A 25,481-nucleotide genomic window follows, 5' to 3' on the forward strand; every position below is an offset into this window, starting at 1 on the left:
AATAAGAATATTGAAGTTACTTTTTTAAAATTAAAATGTTAACTTCCTATTAATATTGATAACTTTCATTTGTTATGACTTCCATTTTAAAAGGAAAGTTGTCTTAACTTACATTAATATTTTATTAGCTATTAAAATAAAACAATAATAACGAAAATTTTTTATCCCATATTTTATTCAAGTTTTTGTTTACACTAAAGGAAATAAGTATACTTTTTTCCCGAAGATTACAAATTATTTAATAATCCATCCGGTTAGTGGAGAACAGTACCATTTCATAAAATAGTTGAAAAAGATACCATTTCGTGTTATGATAATAATAAAGGTACCAATTCGAGAAAAACTTATAAAAGTACCGTCTTGGATGATATTTGTATGTAAAAAGCATCCAAGATGGTATATTTTACAAGTTTTGAAAATTATTTTTTGTCCTACCTGCACGAAAAGTATGTCATTTCGGGCACTTAAGGCGGGCGCAAAGTTTTGCGCCCGCTTGTATGACGTTAGCGGGCGGTAAAGTATTTTCCGCCCGCTTCCCCTACCTCCGAGCGGGCGGAAAAGTATTTTGCGCCCGCTTGTTAATTATTCGATTTTCTTCATTAAAATGCGACATTTTCGACTTTCTTTTTAAGTTGACTATAGAACTGCAAATATTTTCAACTTGTTTTATTTTACCTTTAAAAATTTGCAATTTTTTTTTATTTTCTCTAAAAAAAATTATGAGACATTTGGTTTTGTTCCCATTTCGTTTATCAAAATTGTCAATTTTAAAAGTTCTTGTTTCAGTTTTGTTTAATTATTAATTACTACGTTCTAAATAAATACTATGTTTCCAAAATACATTATTTTTTTATTTCTATTTTAAAACTTCTATCATTATAGACTTCATTCGATATAATGTTTATATAGAGCTTAATTTTTAACTAATATGAGCGTTTAATCGTGCGTGCTCTCAATGCCATACTTTCCATGCAGTTAGGACAAAAAATTATGTTCGCATCATGGGCGCAAAGGTGATTACGACTTTGGCGAAATCACCTATTTTGCGCCCTTGTTACAAAAGAAACTATTGTTTCACGAAATTTACGCTGAATTTACACAATGGATTTTGAAGGACTTAATATACTTAAGCAGACAGATCTGAACTTAAAACTGATCTTAAATTAAGATTTACTTTTGGATTATTCTATGGAAGTACTGTAATTACTTCAAGAGATTTTTTTTCTTCTGAAACTTTTCTTGTAAGATTTGTACACTCATCAATATATTGTAAATGATTTTTAAAATCTTTATAACTTTTTTCAGCAATCTCATTCTCATGCATTGTAATTATAGTACCATAATTTTCATACTTAGAAAGTGCTGTTTTCAGTTTAACAATAAATGTCTTGTAATGTCGAATTGCTTGAATTGGTTCCTGTGTACAATAAAGAATGAACTCAAATTTATCGTTAAAGTTATTCAGAGTATTATAATAGACTTGTCTAAGATTCAAGTATACATCATGAGACGATAAATTATTATTCTGGAACAATTAATAAAATGTCAATATATTATTTTTAATTATTTATATACAGATTATAAGTATTTTCATATGCAACGATTATGTAATTGCATAACAATAATGCAGCGATGGCTAACTTCCCCCCCCATGCTTTTTAGTTTTGGACTTAAATTACCAATAAAAAGTGCAAGGTAATATTATTTGACGCACAACACGGAATGAACCTTTAATTGTTTTTTCAATAGATGCAATTCGATAGCTTCTTATTCAGTGAAACAATTATGTACGTAGGACAACTTGGATTAATTCAAAATCATAAAATTTAAAATTCAGTTTTTTAAAAATTCTACATAGAAATACGTTTAAATAATAGTATTCTAACAAAAACACTTTTATGAGTTTTTCATGCGCTGCAATAAAATAATAATTTATTTTTATAAATTTGTATATACATACCATTGTTTCCGAATTGATTCTTCGTTGAAAATCATTTATTTCCTTTTCACTTTGTGAAGGACGAAAATTTTTTAAGATCCAATTATATCTGGAAATTTCCTCATTCTTATTTAATAAAAATGCCCTTATCACATTAATTTTTATGTTTTCATCGATTTTAAATGTTTTATTTTTAGTTCTACAGACTTCAAATTGTTTCACGTCTTCTCTTAAATTCATTAAACAATTTACAATTATTCTATCTATATTCTCAAGTCGTTTGTCATCAGGGGTAGTAGATTGATTATACAATGATACTATATATTTTATTTCGTCATTGTAAGTATTCATACTTCTGTCGAAAGAAATATTACCAGAACAATTGCCAATTAAATATCTGTTGCTATGTAATTCATTTACAAATAAGTTGTAATTATAATTTATCGATTTTTTTATTTCTGTTAACTCCTGCTGATATTCCTACAATTTCATTAAAAAGTTTTAATTATTTTCTAATTAGGTATTCGGAATTCATAAGAGTAATTTCATTAGAAATCGACAAAAGTCGATCCCGACTGTTATAAACGATATAAATTAGGAATTTATAATATTGAGTCTTTCTCTGACAGAAAAGCCACCTTAAAAAAGTTTTTTTTGGTAATGAAATATGTTAAAGTATGTACATAAAAACAAGTATGTATAGTAGTTGCCATGTCATCAGTGGCTCAACTTTATGGTGAAAATTATTAAATTGAATGTGATTGTTAAAAAGAAAATAAATTTAACAAAAGAAACTTTCTTACCCCGCTCGCAACAGCAAATGCCATCAGGAAAAAAGGTACATTAACATTGAATACAATAATATGCATTAAATTATTCATTTTCAAATTTGTTATTTTTCACTTTTACCTAATGAAAAATATTCAAATATTTTTATGTAAAACTTTGTATATTATTTATTTTAACTTCTTAACGTTCTCTCGGTTCTCGTGTTTTTGTTTAAGTAGATCTATAAAAAAAATGTTTACATCAAGTAGATAAATCGTGCATGGAAATCGTGAGTGATAATAATTTTATTGTCTTCTTGTATTTCGTATTTTTTTTAATCAAAATATTGTTTCTCTTGAAATTATTATTTATCATTAAAACGTAGTAATTATCTTCTAATTAATTTTTACTAAAATTATATCAAATGATGAGCTTTTATTAATTGAGCACCTGCAAATTTAGAGTTATTGGATCCGAGTTCAGTGGCTTAGATGCACCACTCTTAATGTTGAGCTATTTTGGCTTCGCTACAACTAAAATATTCTAAAATAGGACAATTTTCTTCAAAAACTTATTGTTAAATGTAATTATGTTTTGCTATTATGATTGATTAAAGTTTGTAAATGTTAAAGGTGTGCCAATTTTTTTAAAGAGAACTGTAACTCTTTGTTTAAGTTAAAATTGTTTTTTCGCGCAATTGTTATCAGAATCCCAGTGGGCACACTTGATCAAAAAAAAAATGTTTTATGTCTTGACCCTTAAATTTAAAATGCTATACAGATATAATAAATTTTTAAAAATTACTTCGAGCCGTATTGCATAAATCAACTATATTTTTAATTATATTATTGTGTTTGAATTTTGTAATAATGTGGCTTGTAGTAACAATTTACAAATTTTATTTAATAAATACATTCCAAATCAAAGGTTTTTTAAAGTCTTGTCTGAATGGGGAAGGAGAGTAGCCTATAAACGGCCCCTTCTTTGGATGGTCAAGCACCTGTTATTCAAAAGGTCATATTTAATAACAAACTGAAAGGTCAAATTTTTGAAAAATTTGGTTATTTTAGTAACAGTAATTAACAAATTTTAACGACTGAAATTCCAGTAGCGTTCTTGGTTGGAGAGTCAATGCTACACGAAATCGAATTTTTAGTTACTTATAGGCTCAACTGAATAATAGGCATTGATATATGAATGAAGAAGGAGAGTAGCCTATAAACGGCCCCTTCTATGATTGTAGAAATTGAAAATTCTTTGAGGAGGTTTTATTTCTTAATAGGATTGAGAAAAATGCTACAAGTTTGTAATTTCTTTAATTATATAATTTATTAAAAATTTTTGAAAGTTTATAAAAACGGGGTAGATGTTAGGATAACAAAAAAATTTTTCCTTCAGTATAGCCGAAGTTATTTTTAAAAATATAGTTCCGGTATAAAAAGAGAAACATGTCACTCAGATCAGGTGAAGATCTATATACAAAAATGTAAGAACAAAAGGAAAAAGTAAAGAAACATTATGTGATGATTGAATTTCAAGATATTAATTGAAGATCAAGTTTTCAAATAAGCTGATAAATCCACTTTTCAAAAAAAAATTAGCATACATTTAATATTTGAAAGCCCTCACTAATCGATCTATCTCTGTTGAATTTAATAGCAAGACTATATTAACAGAATTATCAAATTAAAAAACCTTTGGAAATAACTAAAATGATTGATAAATTTAATGTTTTTAAAATAAGAAAGTTTAATTAATTTGTGTAAAAATTTTTTATCATTTATTTTAATAATATTCTACTTTAGAAATGTTAAACTTAAATTAGTTTTAATATTTAAAATACAGGATCACCGCTGTTAAATACCTAATAGATTTTGTTATTAAAACAATGAATTTCAATCCCGTTTAGCGGAGGTCAATATTTACAATTTCAAAAATCCTGGATAAAATTTATAATCACTTTAAAATACATTAACTTACTCTATATTTGTAAAGCTCAATTATTAGCAAATTCAGTTAATTTAAGGTTATTTTAAAGATTGTTTAGGAAATTCCAATACAACAAATCAATAAGAGACTAATAGAGTTAATTTAGAAAACTCTACACAATCACCCTGTGGTAAACGTTAAATGCTCTAAGGAAACAAATAAATCATTTAAAATTAGTGGATTCTAATTAATTATTGATTACAAATTTCCTGGCGTTCCGCAATTGCGTTGATGCCTCCACGAGGATCTTACTAACACAGCAAAAGTCGTATTGCCAATTTGGAAAATTCTTTCTTAGCCTCTACTCCTTGCTTCTAAATCTGGGGAAAGATTTTGGGTTAGAAGAGGTGGTTGTGATGGTAGAAGTAGAGTGAGATTTTTGGGCCCATTGGTCGATGCAATTTTTGCTGATTTGGAGATCTCACGCTCGGCGTGAGAACGGAAAATTGTCTACAAAATTTGATACTTTTCGGGAATTATTGTTTTAAATAATTCCAATCATAGACCATAATTTTGGCAAGAGATGGATCTCCCTATTTTGATCGCTTCAACGAAATAATTCTAAAAGCAAACATGCCTTCCTAGTTTGAACGTGTCACATTCATATGTTTCCATGAAAACATATTAGTGCAACACGTTTAAACTAAGAAGGCATCTTTGCACCCTACCGTACACGGAAGAAATTTGTTCAGGAAAAGTTTCCAAACTGTACCTGAACGGTGGACATGAGAAAAAGTTGAGGTCTAATCTTTCATTGCACTAAAAAAAATTCCCGAACTTTTTAGGAATCTGCCGTGTACAACAATAGAAATTATTGAAGTTCATGGCAGATTTTTGTAAAGTTCGTGAATTTCTTTAGTGTAATGCAAGATTAGACCTCAACTTTTTCTCATATCCACCTTTCAGGTATACTGTTCGGGAACTTTCCCTAAACAAATTTTTTCCGTGTAAGGTCTGGAGCGACTATTAAAAACCTTGTCTAAGTAGAAGTGTGTTGTAAAGACATTATTTCCTTAAAATTTAGGAATTTAAATCTATTGCCCTTTTTTAAAAATATAAAGTGATAGCTTAAGAGTCATTGACTAAATGTGGGGAATTTTGTTTAAAAAATCATAAAACTGTATTTTGTATCTATTAAACTGTTTTCAAATAAAGAAAAAACCTTTTTTGATGAAGCTGTATAGTGCTCTTGTGTTTTTTTAGGCATATTACATTCAAAGGAATGTTAAATTCAGTTAAATCTATTATTTATAGAGAATTAGATTTCTGTCTAGTTGAAGCACATTAGATTATAATATTCAAAAAGTAGAATGCCCCTCTTTTATTATGCTGACGTCCCTTGTCAGCTGCTATGAATATGTGTTGTTTATTGTGGTCCAGTTTTTTATCCTTGGCATATAGTGGTGTTGATTAACTCTTTCGAGTTTTACAAAATTGTGTCCTTGTTATCTTGCTTAACAAAAGTTTATCTTGGAGAGTAATTAACTTAATCTATCTTCAAAACTAGCCTAACGATTTTTAATATATTTTCATTTAAAAGATATGTTCAAAAGGAAATGCTATTTAACATGGCGTATGCCTAAAATCTTTGATTAAAGTGTTTTTAAAAAATGTTTTTGTTTTATCTTTGATAAAGATGGTTATGCAGATCATGGTATTTTTACTTATTTCAAGTAGGAATTTTTTCCCCTGAATAATCTTGAATTTCTGTTGCTATATCTTTCCTCGATTGCTTCAACTCCTTCTATTAACTCAGACTATTGGTCCTGGGAGAACCCAGTGACAATTGAGCTCTTTCGAGGAAACATAAGTTTCAAAGGTTTTATACTCACTACTCGGTAATTTTGTCTATTCGTCACTTTAATCCAATTTCTGTTTCTTTAACCTTTATAAATATTTCCGTATACAAATTATTCTCGAAGATTCAGGAAATACCTAATCTAGGTTCACTAGATTGATATTTCACTATGAACTTTAATATTCCTTCTAATTGCACAAAATTCAAGACTCCCCGTAAATAAAGATTGGCTTTAAAAATATATTCAAATTAATATTCTTTTATAGAATTTATTTTATTTTAGCTGATACTAAATTCTTTCACTTAAACTTTTTAATTCTTTTATTTTATATATTTCTCTCACAAAATCTTTATATTTACTTTTATTCACTTTACTTTCAATATTTTCTTTTAATTCTTTTATTTTATATTTCTTTCACAAATTCTTTATATTCATTTTTATTCACTTTTTCCAACAAACTTTCATTTAACCCTTATTACTTCTAAAAAAATCCCTTGCTCAGGGATGCAAACTTTAATTCTGATCTTCACGATCACTACAACCAATTGCCGGACTTGAACTTCAGGCTACAATGGCCTGGACTAAACTGCGGGCCTAAACTGCCGGCTACAACGGCCTGGCTTAAACTGCCCAGATTTTCCAGTGTCAATCAATTTTATTGAAAGACGATCAAGTGGGGAAATCGTATGTTAAATTTATTGCACCGGACTGTTGTCAAGACAATTCTGCAAGCTTGCAGTTTTAGTCAGTGGCGTGATCCGAGTTCAGTGACTTGGATGCATCACTCCTTATATTAAGCAATTTGCTTTTATATTTTCTAATTATTTCTCAAAAGGGTCAACAAAATGTTTGTTAAAGAAAAGGAATTTATTGTGAAATTACAAAGGTTTGTTTTTGTGTAAATGTTTAAGATGTGTTTACAAAATCGTATGATGTATGTAATTTTAGTTCTTTTAGTATTATAAATTAATTGTTTACAATTTAAAAGTTACGCAGTTCGGCCGTAACAAATGCCCCCCTTTTATTATGCTGACGTCCCTTGCAGTCAGCATTCATCAGCTTGTTACGAACAAAAATAATTAAAATGTTGAACGGAAAATTATTTTAAATTCAATATTCTAATAAAAAGGAAATTTAATGTGTTGAGCGATGAAAATAATTCTACCGCGCGCCTGCGGAGGTTCGTTGGAGGAAATCAAGCTGCCAGGACCGGATGACCCTACTGTTTTTATTTGTAGGTCCGTTTTCTCTTTTAAAAGAGTCTGCCAAGCAACACCTTTTGAATTTTAGTTTTAATCATTAAAAGGAAAATTAGTAATTAATAAGACAAGAATTAAATTTAAAACAATTAAGTTTATTTTTAAAATTGAGAAAAGTTACAGTAAAGAAAGATTTAACAGAATATTGAAGAGGAACGATACGAATTTTCTTTGACTCACCCTTCTCTCTTCTAAGTTTTAATTCTAATACCTATTAATTAATTAATTATTATTATTAATTAATAATTAATTAATTATTAATTTATTATTATTAGGTAATTCTATTACCTTAATCCTACCGCTGGAATTTTGAATAATTCAGCGGGCGAAAATTTCTTCCTTCTTTTCACTCTAGGCCCTTAAAATTTATGCGGCATAAGCAAAACACACACGCACAAACAATTCACAATTTGGGAAGGAAATTGCAATTCAAACACGCACTTGCATTGAATTTGATATTTCGAATTGACTCAAATTTTTAGTCTGTGAACTTAAACTTTACGCGTGATTTTAATTATAGACACGAATGAAAATTTTAAGTTTTAAAATTTCAAAACAACGAAAATAATTAATTTGGGTTGGGTTTCACTTTCGTGAAACTTTTACCTATTATTTATTTTCGTCAGTCCCAAAATTGGACACTATCTTGTAGTGGTCCTTCAAATTGGGGGTCGATTAACTGACGGGCGCGTCCTGGCGTTTCGCGATTGCTTTGATGCCTCCACGAGGAGCTTACTAACAAGGCTATGAATGCGTGTTGTTTATTGTGGTCCAGTGTTGTATCCTTGGCATATAGTGGTGTTCATTACCTCTTTCGAGTTTTACAAAATTGTGTCGTTGTTAGATTGATTCACAAAAGTTTATCTTGGAGAGTAATTAACTTAATCTATCTTCAAAACTATCCTAAAGAAATTTAATATATTTTCATTTAAAGGATATATTCGAAAGGATATGCTATTTAACATGGCGTATGCTATATTTGTCCACTGGTACTGGTGCTTTTGGCTGTTTTCGTCACTCACCCAGGGTTAACCCCGAGTTAACAATTATCCAATTATCAAGAACGGTGCAGGTACTACGCGTAGGAACTGGTTGGTTGAGCAACAAGATTCACAAATAGTTTAATATTTTAATTAACTTACACCTCACTCAAAACAGTTCTCACTGGAAAACGTCGGTTTCAAAAATTCTATTTCGATTTTCGTCCGCCTTTCGCGTTGTACTTGCTTTGCAAAAGTTTTTCGCGGGAGACAGATGCGCAGATGGGCTTAGTCTTGACATTTCCACGATCTGCTACGTAAACACCATTGGTTGCATCAATGCATGTGTAAGAAATGCAACTCATCTCTAACACCAGTAGCGTCCCCTTTGGCAAAAAAAGTATTGCTAACGAGTTCTATTTCTTATATTCGAAAACTGGGCACAAAAATTGATAATCTTTCTGGTATAAATTCAGATTTCAATTGCTTTGAGTTTTTAACTAAATTTGCAAATGTAACTTGTATTACAACTGAAAGAGTGTTGTAAATAAATTTTGTTTAGAAAATTAATTGTTTAATTTTCTCCTCTTCGGAGTCTACAACAACCAATCAAGTTTTAAATTTGATTGTTTATATTATTATCGTGGGTCGTTCTCTCTGTCGCAAGTTGCGTCTCGTTAGTAATTTGGTAGCGTTTAGAAATGAGTAAAGAATAATTTATTTAAACTTGACTTATCTTTTATTCATTCAAAAGAAAGATTAAATTACAATATAATAAGGCTTACCTAAAGCACAATGTAGCTATTTGTTCACAATTTTTAATTCTCAGTCCTTTTTTTTACACTCACATGAATTTAAAGGCTTTTACAGAACACTACGAAGTACAATAATTAAAAATAAATATTTTAGCACAAGAGCTTTCGGAACCGACGGTTCAATTCAACGTGTGGATTTTATCCTTCGATTAAATCGCGGTTTTCCGATTAATCAGAGAGTGGTTAATGACGAGCAAATTTTACGTGTGTTAATCACTGTCTGATGACAGCGAGTGTGATTCGCGATGAAGACTGTCGATTATTATAAAATAATTCAGCGCGTAGACTTCTTGCTGACCCGAGACTGCAAATTATTGGCGCTTACTTTAGTTTATATAGAACCATTTTTAAGGAGTCAGCAACGGTCATTGGACTGTTGTGACATTCCTTGATCGTGGAAATTTCTTTAATATTTGAAAGAGATGAGTGAACTCCTCTTAGGCAATAAACCTCTTTTAGTTGGTATGTGAATATCATACCTTTGAATATTAGTCAATAATCGTTAGCGAATGTACAGTGAGGGTTGATGAACCTCCCTTCCCATTTCGCAACATTATTACTAATCTAGATTTTTTTTACATTTTTGTAAGGTTATTGCGATTGATGGATGGCTTAATATTTATTACAAATCCCACATTTTTTATGACTCTATATTTTAAAGAAAAGCGGTTCAATAAACTAATCGGAATTATTTTTATTAATAATTCGGATTAATAATTGTGAAAGTAATTTCTTGGTTACACACAATTATTTAGAAATTAAAGTTAAGAAATTTTGAAACAAATTAAAAAGAATGAAAATGAACTTATGGTTCATTACAAGAGTTGTAATGGATTTCAAGATGCAATCGGATTTTAATGGCAAAATAATGAAGGAATTTCATTACATCTTCATCTTTCATTCTTCACCTTTAATTGGTATGTGAATTTCATACCTCAGTTACTACAATTGTTAGCAAGTGTACAGGGACGAGGATTGATGAACCACCCTGTAAATTTCGCAACAATTATCATTAATCTAATTTTAAATTTTTCTAGGATGATTGCCATCAATAGTCTTGCCCAATATTACATGGTGCATCTTTGTATATTTCAAAATCAATATACCTCATGTGAAATTTTGCGAAAAGCCTCTACTCCCTGTATTACTGTTAAAATAAGGTAATTTTGTCAATTAAGGATTTTTAGGATTAAAAGTAGGGAAAATCCTTCGGGCCCATTAGACGTTGCATTATGATGAACCATATAAATATAACGACTGTACTGTACTGGTACTAATTAAAAACCTAAAATTTACTGGTAGATTATTTATTTGTTTATATTTTTATATAAATTTACGACACAATTTTACAAAAAACAGTAAAATAAAAAAATTTATTTAAAAAACTTCTGGTTAAGAAAAATCAATTATAAAGTTCAAAAAAAATTATTTTCTTTTACAAGGACTAGTTGCAATAATTTTCTTAAGAAGCACCAATTATACTAGTATATAGAGCATACTTATTTGTTTCAAAAAGACGGTATCTTTCTATTATCGCTACTTCAGCTTCGTTTTTATATTTTAGTGAGATAGTAACCATGGAAAATATTGAAAAAACAACAAACCTGTATAATTATATACCATTTTCTAATTGTAAAAGTAATATATTTAGAATTTTTCTAATACTTTTCAGAAGCTATTTCTTAATCTCCTTTTGTATCTCAAACTGATAATTTCTTTTTTTCTTCAAATGTTACCTTCAAAAAATTATTGTCAATACTTGCTCAAAGAGAGTTGGCATTGCATGTAATAAAGTCAAGTTTTATATGGACTTTTGAGTAGGTAACATTAAAAAATAGAATTATAGGTGAAATTATAAATGTTTGAAGTTATCAAATTTAGTAGTGAAATATGAAAGTAATGATGAAGTTTATAAACATTTGTGTTTGTTTTACATTTTTCGGAGTAGTTATTCTTGGAGTGTCAATCAGAAACACTTATACTCAAGGGTTAATAAAGTATCTAAGAAGAGAGTCGAGACTGCACCAGGTAATGTTTATCATTGATGATAATCTGTTCGAAAATTCAAGTTCAAGCGCCAACTGTCTGATCACAGATATTTCTAAACACTTTCCATCATTCAGTACAAGTATCACTGAACTGCAAATTGGTTTACAAAAGCACTTTCCACCTTCAACACGTCCACCAAGGCGAACGACGTTATTCATTATGATTCTTAATGGCGATAAAGATAACGCTTGGGCTAAAGTGCATCTTACACTTATGCAACTGAAACAATTATCACAGGGACATTCGTATCCAAAATGTATGATTAACCTAATTTCCCACAAAGAATCTCATTCGATGAAGGAAATTCTATCACATTTCTGGTCACAAGGTTTTCTTGACATTTCAGTGCTAGAACACTCGAGAGAAAACGAAAAATCATTGTCAATGGAAGCATGCAGAGTGCCAATTTTGTATGAAGTAAATTGTTTTAGAAACACCTTCAAAGTTCAGAAAGTAAGAGCTGTGACCAAATGGTTTCCAAACAAGCTTCTAAACGTTCATAGACACCAAATATTATTCGCTTTTGGTGGCCACATGAATGAAATGTCAAGGAATACAAAATACATTAGATTCACACAGATTTTTTCAAAGTTAATGAATTGTTCAGTTAAAACTTTAATGACTGACTCTTTACAATTCAATTTGGGTCATAACAGATTATTTGAAGATAATGTCGAAATGATATTAAATCTTTTGCAGCACAACATTGTAAGTAATAATGTTACAGCAAACCCACTAATACGAATTGTTGGATTTCATTCTTTAATTGCTGTGATTCCAATTAAGATAAAGTTCACTAACGTGATTGTAATAACAAATGAATTCATTTATATGCTACTGGCAACTGTATTTGCTATTGTAAGCATGGGAATCACGGCTCGGATTTTAAAATTCAACAGGACAACTTGGCAAACTTTCAGCATCAGTCAAATAATAATGGGACTGCCTGTCACCAGAGAGCCTCAGAAGTCGACGGAAAGAATAGTTTTTGGTATATTGATTTTGACCTGCATTGTCTACTCAGGTTATTTCTACTCAGTGATCTTGGACATCTCTTTGAAAGCCGAACCACAAATTTCAAATTTAGAGGAACTTGCTAACTCATCTCTAACACCAGAAGCGTCCTCTTTGGTAAAAAAATTATTGCTAACAAGTTCTATTTCTTATATTCGAAAACTGGGCAAAAAAATTGATAATCTTTCTGGTGTAAATTCAAATTTCAAATGCTTGGAGATTTTAACTAAATTTGCAAATGTAACTTGTATTACAACTGAAAGAGTTATAATGGATTTCAAGATGGAATCAGATTTTAACGGCAGAGTAATGAAGGAACCTATGGGATATTTTATGTTGACCTGGTTGGCAAAAGATGGATCTCCCTATCTTGATCGCTTCAACGAAATAATTCTAAAAGCATCAGAACACGGTTTACTGTCTGAAATTTTGTACAGAGATTATGAAGATGCACATAAGATTTCCTCACCAGAAGAAATTGGAAAGGATAAATTACTACTGATTGTTTCTTACTTGCTAATTATCGGATACTCTCTGGCTTCATTTGCTTTTGTTGTGGAAATGATAAGCGTCATTAAGTGGCGTAAAATCAATTTCTTCTGTAAGGGATGCATTAACTATTTTAAAAAGTGAAATGAAGCAGTTAAGGCAAGGTCTAGTGCGACCTTCAACTCTACCGACGCATCGCGAAAACTAATCAATGAAATCTTTTAATGTTTTACTTATGTCTCGTAAACTACTTATATTTTTTTTAACTTTACTAGGATTTAATTAAAGGTTTAAATTACGTTTAATTACGTAGATACATTTTTTTGTTTTTATATAAAAATGTATTATTAAACTTTGTATTCTTAACTACATACAAATTCAGCAAATTTAAGTACTCAAAAGATTTTGCATGAAAAAAATTTACAATTTACTATGATTGCTAAGAATTTAGATTCGACCTCACTTAAAGCACATAAAAATAGTATCTACTTTGATTAATTATTATAAATTAATGTGAATACACAAGAAAAATTGTTAATTATACAATTCTGGAAAAGAAAAGAACAATTGTGCAAGATTTTAAGAAAAACTTGATCATCAATGACTCTACAATTATGACGTTTGATAGAATAGAATTTTAATAATTAGTGAAACACGATTTTGAATTGAGAATTTTCATAATTTGCACGAATTTAAATATTTTTGAAAATAATTAATATATTCTCTCATTTTTACTATTAAAGTATCAGAATTAATTAAAAGTTTAAATTCAGTGACCCCGATTTTTAAACGTTAAAATTAATTTTCATATTATTTTAAATTAAATAAATAAGAAGAGTAATCTCAAAATAAATAAAATAAAGGCAATTGTAGAATAAACAAAGATGAGAAACAAGGAAGAGAGAATTTCTATAAAGAATGTATCACAGGTGTGAATATGAGTGATTCACCTCCGAAAAGTAATAGGATTCTTTTCTGTTTATAATTAAAATATTTATATGAAAAGTTGGTGAGTTCATTAATAATTTTTTTACAGTTTACACGTTTAAAATAAATTATACAAATAATATTAATTGTTATGCTATAGGTAAATAATATTTGGGCATTATCAATATTTATTTTTGTAATCCAAGTAATTGGATTTTTTATCGATTATATTTCATATAAGGGATTTTTGCAATAATAATTACTAATAAAATATAAATAAACTAATTATAATAAAATCTTGTTGATTGTAAGATTTTTCTGTTGGTTTTCGAGAATTTAGAATTAAATAAATTTACGCCTACTGTATTACTTATATTACTGTATAGTGTTTTATTACAGTCTTACAACTGTTACCACCTTTTCCTTTTTATTTCATTCATTGAATATTCATTGTTTCCGAAAGAGCATAAACGTTTACTACGAGAGGATTAATTTAAGATTTTATTCTATTTAACTTATTGAAGATATTTTCAATACAAATCTCTCAATACGACTTTTAATGTACTTTACTTAATCTTCGAATTATTTATCGATGCAGAAAATTACTCAAAACTCCTTAGTTAATATTTAAAACTTTTATTAAAGGGAACTTTGTCCGTGGATCTTCACTCGAAACCAAAATCACATTGTCTATACTCGACAACTCAAAATTGTAAAGGTAGTGGATTTCCCTTCTACTTGGTTAGTAATTCAATTAATAGGTTAAGAATTTTATTCTTGTTTAAAGAAACAAAAAAAGATGGGATAATTTTAGGTGTTTAAATTAAAGAAACAAATGATGACCAAACCAAATAATCATAGGTTGCCTTTAAGATATAAGTTAATATGTATTTCTACACTGAAAGAAATGATTTCGGTATGTTAAAAAGTAAAAAGTTATGGAGTTCGGCCGTAACATAATGCATGTAATTTTCATCATTTAAGTATTATTTAAATTTGTATTTAACATTTGTTAAAAGTTACGGAATGCGTGTTGTTTATGTTCTGGTCCAGTGTTGTATCTTTGGCATGTTGTCGTGTTGGATAACTCTTTCGAGTTTTACAAATTGATGTCTCTTTTTTTACATAAATGGTTTTCTGTAAGGTAAGTAAATTTATTAAAGATTTTAAAAAAATAATGAGGATCTGAGCTGACATTTCGAAGTGCACAACACATTTGTGCACAAATTTAAAAAACTCTTTGATTTTACACAAATCATCCTTTTTTATAAAATTTATACTTCTCATAGGACTTTGACCACCTATATATCAATTTAATTAATATTTCAATTCTTCGTAATCTTGAAAAACTGTATGCTCAAGTGTTTAATTAGTTGTATTAAAGTTAAACTATTTGTATTAATATATATATATATTTAATTAAGTCATATATACTTATAAATGTTTAATATCATCCTTACCAATTATGTCAACAGTAGATTCAAGTGTGTTAAATAAATTTGTATATGTTTATAGAACATTTAAATATTAATATATGTAATTTGCATACAATATTATTGTCCGTGAATAACGATAATTTTTATAAATAGAAACTATTAATAATTTAAAAATAATTTTTAAAAGTAAAAAACAATAATTAATTGTAGAAATAACACAACCTCACAAAAAAGTTTCAGGATTTCGCGAATCAGAATAACCCATCCTTAAAATAATCTTTTACTTTAATAAGTGGTACTGTCTATTTGGAATTACTGAATTAATAAAACTGTAGACTACCTTTAAGGGGTTACGTCACACTGAACGTCAAAAAATTGGACAGTTTTTCAAAAATAATTTTTAACAAAACTATTAAAGATACAACTTTTTAATAATTATACTCTAAAAATACATATATATTTAACTTTACAAACAATGTAGCTAAATTAAATTACCTATAATTTTTTTAACCCAAAATTCAATTCTTTTTTGAAGTGCTTCCATTTACAATTGTTTAAACAATTTAATAAAAATTTTAAATTTTTTAAAAACTGTTAACGCCAATCGATTCTACGTGAAAAAATAAGAATGTTTTGTGATGATTATATCATTTTATTGAATTTGACAATGAATCCAATTGTCAGTTTTACTTAAAATCTATTTGTTTATGCTTGGGATGAAACATTCTTTATCCAGCATAATTTGTTTATAACAATTTTACAAACAAAATACGACTGTAATTCAGACTAGAAATTTCAATTTCTTTCTCAATCATGCAATTTTTCATGAGTAAAACTTCTACTAATAATGAAAATACTTATCTACTGATGATAAAAAATAAAATAATAATTCAAACAATGTATTGTCATTTTATTCATAAAGTGCAATTATGGCTAAAAATTTCTAGTTTTTACTTAATACATTCAATTGAAAAAATAAAACCTTAAATTGTTTAAATAATGGTTAAATAATAAATTTTTAGTTTTTCTATTATACTTAAGTGTTTCAATTTTCTTATTTTCTTATAATCTCCTGAACATAAAATTCGTATTAACCTTAACATATAAAAAAATTCCATACAATAATATGTTATAAATTTGTTTTTCTATAAAAATTAAAAAATTGATATTTTCACAATAGGATGAAGCAATAAACATTAAATAAATTATTCTTATTAGGGAACGTTCATAAACTACGTAGCACGTCTAGGGGGCGGGGGGGGGGTCAAGCAATTGTCTACCATAAGAGGAAAAAATGGCGCTAATACATGTAATTTCGTCCACGTGGGGGGAGTTAAAATTTCCAAAAAATTGGTCTACGTAGTTTATGGACGTTCCCTTAGTATAGAAATATAATTTTAAATTCTTTCGAAACGTTAAAAAATATTATATCTTTCTGTAAATAAAATTAAACATTAATTTAAAAATTTTCCTACGATATTAAATTCTAATAATATTAACAAATATTTATAAAGATAAAATATTTTATTGTCCAACTAATAACATTAAACTGTAAAGAGTTAAATTTAATATAAATTTTTTTTCGAATAAATACAATTTATGTTTACTTTTAAAACTTGTGGCTTGAATAATATTAATTAAACTTTAAATTTCGACACGTGTATTATATTAATATAGCAAATAACAAAAAAAAGTATATATAAAGAAAATTGTATTATTTTAAAGACATTCAGTCAAATTTATTTTACTATTAGAAACAATTTTCTGAATTAATTATAATGATTAACTTGTCTATATTGATTGGCGTAATTTTTACGCTTTCTGTGGAAGCATATACGGTAAACTATTAATTTTCTGTAATATTATTTATAATAGAAAATTTGAAAATATTAAGCAAAAGATGTTAAGTCGCACCTCTATTATTTTTTTTCTAATTTGATAAAAACGCTTTGAAAATGGTATTTATTGCCGTTTATTGAAAAATCATTTGAAACAATATTCTGAAAAATATTAACAGGACTTTTATAAGTAAATTTTCAGTTGGATAATGCTTCTTTAGTGAAATTTTTACTAAATATATAAATAGTAACATTTAAAATTTTGTATTTCTCCAGATTCATGGACAGTCTGAAAAATCGGATTTGATTTCTTGCTCTTTTCCAAAACCATCAACTCATCATGATGGTAATATTTTTAATTAAAAATAAAATTACTTCTACAAAAGAGAATCGATTTGAAAAAATTGTATTTGTATATTGTAATATTTTTTACATTCCACAATGTTTACTTTTAACTTTTTTTATAGATATAGAGTACAGTACTGTTCCCATTACTGACACACAATTAGATTTAGATACTAACTATAGAGTACTTTCATTTCATTTAAAAGATGATCACATAAAGGTGAATTTAGAACCTTCTAATGGAGTCCTAGTACACAAAGATACACCTGTTTGGATGGTCAAAAATGTAAATAATAATATTCAATTTAGACGGGAAGAAAATGTAAGTATTTTTGTAATCAAAAATATAAAATCGATATTTTATATTTTTTTGAGAATCATTTTGAAATTGTCTATTATAATAATTTTGTTCTGAAAAAACAATTTTTAAATTATTTTAGGCTCTTAAGGATATTGAGAGTTACATAGATGAATCAACTCATTCCTCGTTTGTTAAGCTACCTGAACCAAATGGATATTATTTTTATGTAAGTTGTAATATTTCTACTAGTTAAGCAATTTTATGATAATCGAAAACTTGTTCGATTATTCGTCATGGTTCCCTAAATATAATCATGACTAGGAAATTACTACCATCCCCCCTTAAACACGTCTTTAATTAAACCAACTTTTCCAACCGTTTGAATCATTTAGAGAATTGCACAGCCAATGTAAAAGTATCTTAATCGATACGTACGATATTTGGTTACTGTTTGAATAATTATTCTCAAGCCGGTCAAATTCATCCTACTTGCTATCATGATGAGGTGAAATTACATTTTAATTTCTTCTTTACAGTATGGCGTTTATGACTATAATGTTGGCGTGAAAGCCGCACCAAGAGAACGTGCTCGAAGACGTCGTGAAGTTAAAGGCAATAAAACTATTTCAACAATTGATCATCATGTATATGTCATTGATAAAAGTAAAAATGATAGTAAGTTTCAAATTTCCAAAATACATCTTTAAGTCGACTTTAAGACAGTCTGCTTCCCGTGCTTACTGACTATCTACAAGATATATTTAAACCGAAAAAAATGTTTTTAGATCCTGAAACTGCTTACTCAAGTATTGTACCTGTATTACTTAATGCAACATCAAATCTAAGTCCTCCCAATACTGTATACCCAGAAATATTAGTTATCATGGAACATGCTCTCTATTCGTTAGTACAAAAACAAATTATCACACGTTAGAACTTTGAATTAACTTAATTAATTATTCCTATTTCAATTTTTTAGACATTACAAAGGTAATCTTCAAGAGGCTTTAAGTTACATTATTACATTCTGGAATGCTGTTGACTTAAAATTTAGAGCTTTAAGAGAACCTGCTGTGAGATTAAATATTGCTGGTATTATTATAGAAGAGGTTTGTTATTAATCTATTCTAAATATTATCCATAACACAGCATTAAAATTAAAATAAAATAGTAAATTTACTTTTTCTTATTAGGAAGAAGCTGCATTTTTAAATAACTCCAAGATTTATCAAGATGGTAAATTTAAAGGAAAAGTAAGTCGAAATATTGTCTTGGATGATATTGGTATCAATTTATACGCAAGTTCATTAGAAGTCGGAAAAGATTATGATTTGGCTGTATACATGATGGGGTAAGATTGAAAAAAAATTTCTAAATTTTTGTTCACAAGTAAAAACTTTTTTTTAAAATTAGATCCGATTTGACTTCTTCTCCAGACGAAGAGAAAAGACATGGTTTAGACGGAATATTAGGTATGATTTATCACGACTAAATATGCATCATATTTCAAATTATTGTCTGTTATATTCCTATTGAGTTAACTACTCTTCCCTTAACGGTCTATCTTATTTTAGGTGTGGCAAAAGTTGCAAGTTCCTGTCGTAAAAATGATACGGAAAAAATAGTTAATGGAGTTGCTGCATTCGAAGACTCAAACGGTTATATAGGAATATTGCATGGAGCTCATGAATTGGCTCACTTGTAAGAATTGTTGTCAGAATAATTTACGGATATACAATAAATATCTAACTAATAGTCGTTAGGATTATTTAATAATTATATTTTTAATAACAGATTTGGAGCTTTTCATGACGGAGCTCATGGTTTATCACAATTGGGTCTCCCCGGGGCAGAACACTGTTTAACTACCGAATCAGATGACTATATTATGAGCACAAAGCGTATCGATGGGAAACACTTTTCATACTGTAGCAAAGAAACAATGAGAATATTTTTCCAGTAAGTGTAGTTTATTTTCAGTGAACACTAGCGCATAGAATAATGTTAGGACGTCCTATTGTGTCCAAATGACGTCTTTAGAGCATTCCTCGAACGAACATTGACATCCAAATGTATCCAAGTCACAGTGTCCGCTGGCTTCTAATTAACACTTAGAATTATAAAACAAAAAACCTGCAGATAAAAGTTGTATTGTATTAATAATTTCATATATTACAGCAAAGAGAGTGCAGAATGTCTCCGTAACCCACCAGTCATGTCCAGTGAATATATTTCTTCAATAATATTACCCGGTAAAAAACTGTCATTAGATGAACAATGTACAAGTGCTGGATTTCTTAGAGCTCATTTTGTAAGTAATAAAAAAATTTTCGATTAGTTTTTTTCATTTGCAGAAAACGTCAAAATTCCAAATGTATTTTATTCCCGCTAAATTAAAAGTACTAAATATTAAAATACGTTTTGGTTTATTACTCAAGAACTAAATTATATTTACCTTACTAGAATGATACATCTGTATGCGATCATTTGTATTGTGTTGCAAAAGCATCGGACGATGGAATCGATTATATTACATCTCTGCCAGGAGCTGACGGTTCCATATGCGACAAAGGCTATGTAAGTGAAATTTATCTTTTTCAAACTTGTAAATAAAGGAGCAGAAATTTAATAAACTATAATCATTTCCTAGAATTTACCAAATTGCTAATATTAATAATTTTCTTTTTTAGCATTGCATAGATGGACGTTGTGTCCAGAATAGTAACACTAATGAGTACTTCCAATACAATTATTCTGATAGACGCAATCATATTGGAAAATGAAAGTCTAATATAAACATTAGAATGTGCAGTACTTTAATAATAATAATCTATCTTAATAGAAAAAATTAGTAGTTTATAAATATAGATAAATCTCTTTAGTACAAATGTATTGAAAAATATTAATCAATTGAATTTTATGTTTAAAAAGTTTTGTATAAATGTACAAAAGTTTATAAATTAAGAAAATAGTAAAAACTTATGTTATAGGCATTATTAACATGTTAATAAAAATTATTCATCAAATCAATTTAAAATATAAATTACTACCCCGATTAAAACAACCTTTAAAATACATAAGAGCAAAATATTTACGGTAATTCTTCCAACCCTACGATTCATCGTAAAGACAATCGTTTGTGGAATTCAGACTGACGTTAAATCGAAAATAAGAATAATTTACATTGTATTAATTGCTTTCTAATTATTTAAAACCATTCAAACGCTGAAACTCTCGTTCTTTATTCATAGTAACATTGAGTCAATATTAAAGATATGTAAGAAAGACAACTTTTCATCGGTTTTGAAAACGATCCCATGAAATTTAAAATAATTTACATTAGTTCGTATGTCACGAACTAATTTAATATTAATTAAGTTCATTAAACTTCTTTGTTGCCAGGCAAGCTTTTCGCAAGCTTGCAAATTCCTAAGGTGGCCTGACATGAGACTTTTCACTGGAAAATAACTCTTGCGAAATTATTAAATTTTATTTCAAAATATGGGTGTTGTCCATATACTTTGTTAGCAATTTTCAATTTTATAAAATAATGTATATTTTCTTTTAAATATTGTTGGAACAAAGAGTAATCAAATAAAAATTGCTATTTAAATAAAGTTAAAATAATAAATTTGTCACATTGTTGATAAATTGATTGAATTTTTCTGGCGTATTTAATTTAAATAATTGAGTGTACTTAAATCTAATTACATAATTCCCCAATTTTTTAGAATATATATAATGTAAAGATATTTTTAATTTATGAAAAAAATTAAAAATGGTTACGTATTTAATACGTAGCAAATACCCCCTTTTTTGGCAGACACGTACCTTGGCAGCTTTATGTTGATCATATGGTTTTGTAAAGTTTACATTATAAATCCTTCCTTCATTTGTTTTACAAAATTTGAGTTGCTGGTTTTGCTGTTGAAAATAAATGATTTCATAAACAGAGGCAAACTTTTAGTTCTTTTTTTTTATTTCAAAGAATTCGTTTCCTCTTTTTTTATTTAAGTAAGATTTTTAAAGTAATAAAGTTTGCTTTTATATTTTATTAGAATTGACAATAATCGGAAATTTTATCGTTGTTTAGCTGCAAGAGATTTTTGTATTTCAAATCTTTTAGATAAAAATATGTAAAGACAAATATATAATCATCCGCTCTGCGAGAAAAACAAATTTACACTACTGATTTACGGCAGGAACACTTAATTCTACGCAGCTTTACTGCGGGAGGAACAAATTCGGACTTATTAGTTAAAACGATAGAAGGTATGGATCACACCTTGAAGTTAATATGAAACGATATAATTAGGATTTTAATTAATTTCAGAAACTTAGGGAAAAAATATTTTTTTCAATGTTAATTTTTTTGAAATTACTTATGGTTTTTATAGTTTGAAAAGGGATGTAAGCCTGTTTTCTGTATCTTGGTGTAGGTGATAGTTCTATTTGTACTTTAGTTTGCGATGGTTTGTTAACTTCGTCTTCTATTGATAAATTTTGTCCTTTACTTGTTATAGTCTTATTAGGGCTAGCGTATATTATTTTTTCTTTGTTATTTTCTAATTTCTTGTTGTTTGGAATTAGAGTTTTAGTATTTTTGTATGCAGCTATAGGTTATGTATCCCACTGTTATTATAATGATAATGCTAGTTGTCCTTAGAATCAAATGATTGTAATGGTTTTGTCTATTTTGCACTAAATGATGTTCGCTTTGGATGTTTAATTTGTTTTCTAATTTTTCTAATTTAATGTCTCCCTCCATTTTTTTCCACGGGAGACTTATTTTTTCTGACACGGAGATTTCTTGTATTTTAGGGTGTTCTTTTAATATAGGTACTAGATCTTCTAAACAGAGTGTTAATTTAGGTTCATAAAGGTATTCCTGTTTGTTTACTTTTATTTGGAGGACGGGTAGTTCAGTTGGATCAGTGGTTAGTTTACACCCTGAGGCAATTTGTATTACTCCTATACCTGTTAATTTTAAAAGTTTAGTTGGTTGATTGGGGCACTATATGTAGTCTGTTTCTTCTTCTGTTAAGGAGTATATCCTGCTTCCAGTAGTGATTATAGGACTCCAATGGAGTTGTTGATTGTGAGTGATTCTAATGTCGTAGCTTTATAATGTTTCGATTTTTGGGAATGGGAAAATCATTTATAGCTACAAATTTCGTTGGGTCTGCTCTGATCCTATTTTCTTTTACAATGTGTCCTAGATATTAGCGACTTCCTTACATAAAAATTCTCATTTTTCCGGTTGCAAAGCTAATTTTGAAAAAGGAAATTTATCTGCAAGTTGACAAATAGTTTTACCATGTTCGCGTCTAAAGTGTTGAATAATCTAAATAAACAAATAACTCCGCTCCTTGTAAACATGAGAGCACACTATATGAAAACGCAGTTTGATGCTGGTCTAGAAGCTTCTTCTGCAGTTCCTGTTTGGTGATATCCTATAGCTAAATCGAAAACTGAGAAGTATTTAGCGCCCCCTAAACGCTCGAGTATAGTGCTAATTAATGGCATCGGATAACTATACCCCTCCATTTTATCGAAAAGAACCTGAAATCTATCACTAGACGCCATTTTTTATTACCTTGGGCATCAGCTTTCTTTGGAAATATCAATACTGGTGAATTATATCTTGATTTCGATTTCACTAACAAATCATCGGCATACATTTTGTTTACTAGTTTTACCCCTTCTTGTTCACATTCAGCAGATTGCCTGTATTGTTTACATCTGATTGGTTTATCATCCGAGAGAGGGATATGGTGTTACTGATGGTGTTACTAATAGTGTTACTGATAATTTATCTCCCGGATATAAAAACCTATCTTGATCTAACCTTACCCATTTTTTAACATAATCTAACTCTTCTGTGTTAAGATGCTCTAATTTCATCTTATACTTACAATTTGTGTATTTTTTTTTGATTTTTTTGAGTTCTCAAATTTTCTATCTCATTTAAGTCTACCTACTCGAAAGGTTCTTGTGGAGAAACCGAAATAGTTATGTCCCTTTCTGTAGTGAGAGTAGCCATGAATTTGCAATTACCCTTACGTTGATTAATATACTTTTGTCATAGTAACACCTGTAAAGAAAATTGTTTACGATGTTTAAATTGGTGTGTCGTCGTCGCGCCATTCCGACGAACTGTTTCCCAGTTTAAAATGTTGGATCTATTTTGTCTAGCTGGTGACGTAGAACTTTAAGATATCTGATCACTACTAGATGAGTCATTAGGGTTATATAATCTTTTGTCCGAATACCCCCTCTTCTTGTCTCCTATTTTGTTCTATGTTATAATTTCGGTCATGTTCTCTATACGGTCTATATCTATTTTGTTGATCTCTCTGATTGTAATAGTTACTTCTTCTAGAACGGTTGTAATTCACTGATTGATCTCTGGTTTTATCTTCAGAGTGATTTCTCCAATTTTGTCTAAACATTCTAGGGTTTGATTCTACATTGTTTTCTCGAAAGGAGGACTTACTGGGTCTTGAAAATTAACTGCTTGTGAAATGTCATCAGGCAACGAATTGATAAATGATTTCAATGCTGTACTTTGGACTATGGGTATTGATGTTGCTGCTACTGCAGTAGCTTAATCCCCACACAAAGCTGCTCTAACCCTCCTCAAATATGATTGTACCCTATCGAAAAGTTCGTTAATATATTCATATATTTGCATTTTTAAATCAACAAATTTTCAAAAAATAAGTTTCGTATGGTTGTCCAGAAGCAAATATATTCTTTAGTAGATCTAATAACTCATATTATCTTGGAAAAAATTTCTCTCTTGCACAGTTTCTAGCGCTATCTTTTAATTCACTCAAAATTTCAAACTGTGTCACGAACCCAAAATATTTAAATAATTAGAATAATTAAATTAATTATTACAATGCTCTTCAGCAAAAATATTTGAAAGGTAGGGGACTTTTCCTCTCTTACAATTATTTATTTCAATTGTATGGTTACAATTAATAAAAATAGAAATTGGTATTAAGTTAATATTTATTTAATTATAAAATATACATATATTTTATTGACTTTTAATTTTTCAAATTACAATATATATGTTCTATTAAAAAATATAAATTTCAAGGAAGAGAAAAATAGATATTCGTTTTCAGAAAAATCTTATAAAATCAACATATGAAAATTCATGTATGCTTTGAAATTGTTTTGTATGTGTAGGTGCAATGTGAAATTCTCTACTCACTTTTAATCGTTTGTTTTTCCTTTTCTTTATTTTAAAATCGCAGCAATTGTCCTTCAATTTTCGTTTGTTTTCAATCTTGGTATTCGTTAAAATGAATATAATCTCTATTCAATATTTATTTTCTTTTGCACAATAAATAGGGACTACACCCTTTGATTCACAAAATGACAAAATTCTCAAGTCTATATGACTAAAATATATAATCGTTCAGGTCACTTTGCCTGAATTAAACTCTCAGATTTCCCCTTGTCAATTCTTTTTATTGAGTGACAATTAGGTGGGGAAAATCCTCAATACAGTTTATTGCA

At 28.6% G+C, this 25,481-nt stretch overlaps 2 protein-coding genes across 3 annotated transcripts; one reads left to right on the forward strand and one right to left on the reverse strand.

Annotated features, from left to right (window-relative positions):
* Positions 1-930: 930 nt before the first annotated feature.
* LOC122505933 lies at positions 931-2,965 on the reverse strand. The gene is made up of 3 exons (XM_043617823.1): positions 2,743-2,965; positions 1,961-2,419; positions 931-1,525 (listed from the first exon to the last, which is right to left on the reverse strand). Exons 1-3 carry the CDS (start codon positions 2,818-2,820, stop codon positions 1,187-1,189), a joined length of 876 nt encoding a protein of 291 aa, XP_043473758.1. The 5' UTR covers positions 2,821-2,965; the 3' UTR covers positions 931-1,186.
* On the forward strand, positions 2,862-21,516 carry LOC122505932 (venom metalloproteinase 3-like). 2 transcript variants are annotated; one of them, XM_043617822.1, is made up of 14 exons: positions 2,862-2,996; positions 17,579-17,648; positions 17,770-17,969; positions 18,088-18,174; positions 18,485-18,623; positions 18,734-18,851; positions 18,928-19,057; positions 19,142-19,299; positions 19,362-19,420; positions 19,523-19,649; positions 19,743-19,907; positions 20,127-20,259; positions 20,412-20,525; positions 20,639-21,516. In XM_043617822.1, exons 1-14 carry the CDS (start codon positions 2,988-2,990, stop codon positions 20,729-20,731), a joined length of 1,602 nt encoding a protein of 533 aa, XP_043473757.1. In that variant the 5' UTR covers positions 2,862-2,987; the 3' UTR covers positions 20,732-21,516. The 2 variants fall into 2 exon arrangements, with proteins under 2 accessions (XP_043473757.1, XP_043473756.1); XM_043617821.1 differs by lacking the exon at positions 2,862-2,996 and having other exon boundaries at positions 17,204-17,969.
* Positions 21,517-25,481: the final 3,965 nt, after the last annotated feature.

Source organism: Leptopilina heterotoma, unplaced genomic scaffold (genome assembly GCF_015476425.1).
Source record: "Leptopilina heterotoma isolate Lh14 unplaced genomic scaffold, ASM1547642v1 Lhet_38, whole genome shotgun sequence".
NCBI lineage: Eukaryota > Metazoa > Arthropoda > Insecta > Hymenoptera > Figitidae > Leptopilina > Leptopilina heterotoma.

What these genes read in the sequence shown, in the direction of transcription:
- LOC122505933 (XM_043617823.1), bottom strand. Translation starts at nt 2,820, where the DNA reads ATGAATAATTTAATGCATATTATTGTATTCAATGTTAATGTACCTTTT. An exon ending in CATTTGCTGTTGCGAGCGGG is followed by an intron (nt 2,420 to 2,742) that starts GTAAGAAAGTTT and finishes ATGAAATTGTAG; the next exon opens with GAATATCAGCAGGAGTTAAC. An exon ending in GAATCAATTCGGAAACAATG is followed by an intron (nt 1,526 to 1,960) that starts GTATGTATATAC and finishes TAATTGTTCCAG; the next exon opens with AATAATAATTTATCGTCTCA.
- LOC122505932 (XM_043617821.1), top strand. Translation starts at nt 17,643, where the DNA reads ATGATGGTAATATTTTTAATTAAAAATAAAATTACTTCTACAAAAGAG. An exon ending in CAAATGGATATTATTTTTAT is followed by an intron (nt 18,175 to 18,484) that starts GTAAGTTGTAAT and finishes TCTTCTTTACAG; the next exon opens with TATGGCGTTTATGACTATAA. An exon ending in GCTCATGAATTGGCTCACTT is followed by an intron (nt 19,650 to 19,742) that starts GTAAGAATTGTT and finishes TTTTAATAACAG; the next exon opens with ATTTGGAGCTTTTCATGACG.